The 3,342-nt window shown below is 32.6% G+C and overlaps 1 protein-coding gene across 1 annotated transcript; it reads left to right on the plus strand.

The window, feature by feature from the left end:
• Positions 1-770: 770 nt before the first annotated feature.
• Positions 771-1,280, plus strand: HELRODRAFT_80314 (hypothetical protein; the record flags this gene model as incomplete). The annotated part of the gene is made up of 2 exons (XM_009020272.1): positions 771-821; positions 1,131-1,280. Coding segments are annotated over 2 exons (201 nt in total), but the record flags the coding sequence as incomplete, so codon positions are not given.
• Positions 1,281-3,342: the final 2,062 nt, after the last annotated feature.

The following is a 3,342-nucleotide window of genomic DNA, read 5'->3' on the forward strand; positions in this document are numbered from 1 at the left end:
AAAACACTTAGTACTACTACTGTAGTGCTAGTTGCTGCTGCTGCTGCTGTGGCTGCTGCTGCTACTACTACAACTACTACTACAGATAGACTTTACGTTATGCTCTGGATTATTGTTCGTCTGCACTCTTGTGGTTCTACTGTTTGGGATTGCTGTCGCCCTGACGTATGCCTTCGCTCACATCGACCAGTTCACTGCAAGGGTACGTGTGTGTGTGTGTTTCTGTGTGTGTTTGTCTGTTTGTGTGTGTGTATCTGTGTGTCTGTTTGTGTGTGTGTGTGTATCTGTGTGTGTGTTTCTGTGTGTGTGTGTCTGGTGTCTGTGTGTGTCTGGTGTCTTTGTGTGTCTGGTGTCTGTGTGTTTACGTTTGTGTGTCTGTGCGTGTGATTAAGTTTGTGTGTCTAAGTTTGTGTGTCTGTGAGTGTTTAAGTTTGTGTGTCTAAGTTTGTGTGTCAGTGAGTGTTTAAGTTTGTGTGTCTTTGTGTGTACGTTTGTGTGTCTGTGTGTACGTATGTGTGTCTGTGTGAGTACATTTGTGTGTGTGTTTGTGTGTGTGTGTGTATGTCTGTGTGTGTGTGTGTGTAATATATTGTATTATTCAGAAGTTAGCTTGCAGTATATAATTCACTTGAGTGTATGATTGAATGAATTAGTAAATGGATGAATGAGGAGTTAATGAATGAATAATCGATTGATTGAATAAAAGATTTGATGAATAAGGATGATAATAATAAAGTAATGATAATAATACCAATACAATACATGTACTGCAGGTACTACAATGCGTGTATGGTTCGGTCTGTGCGCTACTTTTCTCAATGGTAAAGTCATTATTATCATGGAATATAATATGTAAAAAATAGTTATGTATTCATTCATTCATTCGTTTGTTCGTTCATTCGTTCATTCGTTCGTTCGTTCGTTCATCAATTTGTACATTCCTTTGTTTGTTTATTAATTCTGTATCGATTACTTAATTTATTTGGTTTTTTTTATATTATCAATCAACCATTCATTCATTCATTCGTTCGTTCACTCAATCATTCATTCAATCATCCATCTCTCCATCCATTCATCCATCTTTCCATTCATTTATCCATTTTAACCATCTATCCATTCAATTCATTCAGTATCTCGTTTTTGATACGCAACTGTTAATGGGCGACAAATCGAACAGAATAAGCGAAGAGGAGTATATATACGCTGCCCTACAATTGTACCTAGACATGGTGCAGATCTTCTTGGCCATCTTACAAATTGCCGGGGCTGTTAAGAACTAGTCGCTGTCTAGACGTCTGTGGTGTCTAGCGGTGGAGGGTGTCTAAACGTGGGTGATGTTGTCAAGACGCTGGTGATAATGTCTAGACTCGAGTGATAAGTTAACTCGGACTTGATGGACGTTTGACTTGAATTATTTTATTTTGAATATCACCTGAATTGATGGTGGATGTCGTGTAGACTAGACACTGGTGATTTAATATTTTAAATTCTTTCCTGTCTAGACGTGACAATTGTTGACGTTGTCTAGACATTGATGTTATAATATTTAGAATTTTTTTTGAATTCTCTTTTGTTTCAACTTAAAAATCAAGGATGTATGTATATTCTAGTGTCTAGAATCTAGACATTAATGTTATGTTATTTCAAATTCTATTCAGTTTAGACAAAAAATTATAATTTTTTATGATTCATTCTTTCTAGAAATGAGAAATTAATATTTATTACTACCATGTCTGAAAATATGTTAAAAGAATTAATTTATTTTATATCATACTACAGGTTATTAGTAAAGAAAATGTATTATGTAACAAACATGCTTCTATGTAAATAATTCTCATCATTAATTCATATAATCTCTTATTCATTTATTCCTTTACTTATTCATTCCTTCGTTTATCTATCCACTCTTCCATCATTTATTCATTCCTTCATTCATTCATTGGTTTTAATCATTATCACAATCGTCGTCAATGAATGTTTAGGCTTCATAATGATGTTACACTCACTTTATTTTATTTTTTTTGGCTTTATTCATTCCATATTCGACTAATTCTCTTTCTTTCTTTCTTTCTTTCTCTCTCTCTCTCTCTCTCTCTATATATATATATATATAATATACAGTTGAAAAAAGTTATATAAGCTTTTGTTATTTAATTAACCGACCGTATATAATTTTTTTAAAATAAATAAATGTATTAAATAACTATTATGTAGTTCAACCTTTCAATCTATCAGTCATTCATTCTTTCAATAGATCGATCGAGCGACGATTCATTCCTTCTTCAATTTATTAATTCATACATTCATTCATCTAGGCCTTCGTCAATAAGCCATTCATTTGTTTGTTCATTCGTTCGTTCGTACATCCATCCATTCATTCATTCTTTTATTTATTATTCACTCGGAGATTTTCGAAATCTTCTAAAAATCTTGAGTGTGAGTTGAATAGGCGGGAATCAACACACTCACACTACGGTGATGACTTTGCGTTTGAACATGGGCACTGTGGCAGAGCAGGAAAAGACTCAAATGAAGCTTCAAAACAACAAGAGAAATCTGTGGAGGAAAAATTTTCAGTATTAATTTCCCTGAAAACCAAGAAAAAAAATATGAAGACAGGTTGTTTATACAAGACTATAAGTGCAATGATGAAAGGTTTGAATGGCAGTGGGGGTTTGTATTCCGTTATTATTATTTCGTTATTATTATTTTTTAATATTATTATTATTGTCGTTTAGGAAAACAATCCCAAAATCAACTAAATTTGTATAAGTACTTCAGCCTGTGTGTGTGTGTGTGTGTTTGTGTGTGTTAATGTATATATGAGTTTTTGTAGTATTTGTGTGTTTTTTTATGTAAAGTGTTTTAAAAATAGCTATCTCTAGTGCATTTAACGTTAATTTAATGAAGGAAAAATTTAAGTTCATTTCACTACTACTACTACCACCACTACTACTACTGCTGCTACTACTACTACTACTGCTGCAACTACTGCTACTACTACTACTGCTGCTACTACTACTAAAATTAATACTAATACTATTAATATTATTATTAATAATAACAAAAATACTAATAATTGTTGTTGTTATTATTATTTTTATTGAGATAATAAACACACTCAACTAGAAAAAATCATACACGAACACAGTGGGCTGGCATTTTTGTGTTATTACTTTTGGCGTGTTTCTCGAAACATTAACTGGTGTTTTTTGTTGCAAAGTGATGACTTTATTATTCTTTATTATTATTATTATTATAATTAAAAGTAGTAGCAGCAGCAGTAGTAATAGTTTTAGAGCAGTAGTAGTAGTAGAAGCAGCAGCAGTAGTAGCAGTACTA

The sequence above is a fragment of the Helobdella robusta genome (genome assembly GCF_000326865.2).
Source record: "Helobdella robusta unplaced genomic scaffold HELROscaffold_27, whole genome shotgun sequence".
Lineage (NCBI taxonomy): Eukaryota > Metazoa > Annelida > Clitellata > Rhynchobdellida > Glossiphoniidae > Helobdella > Helobdella robusta.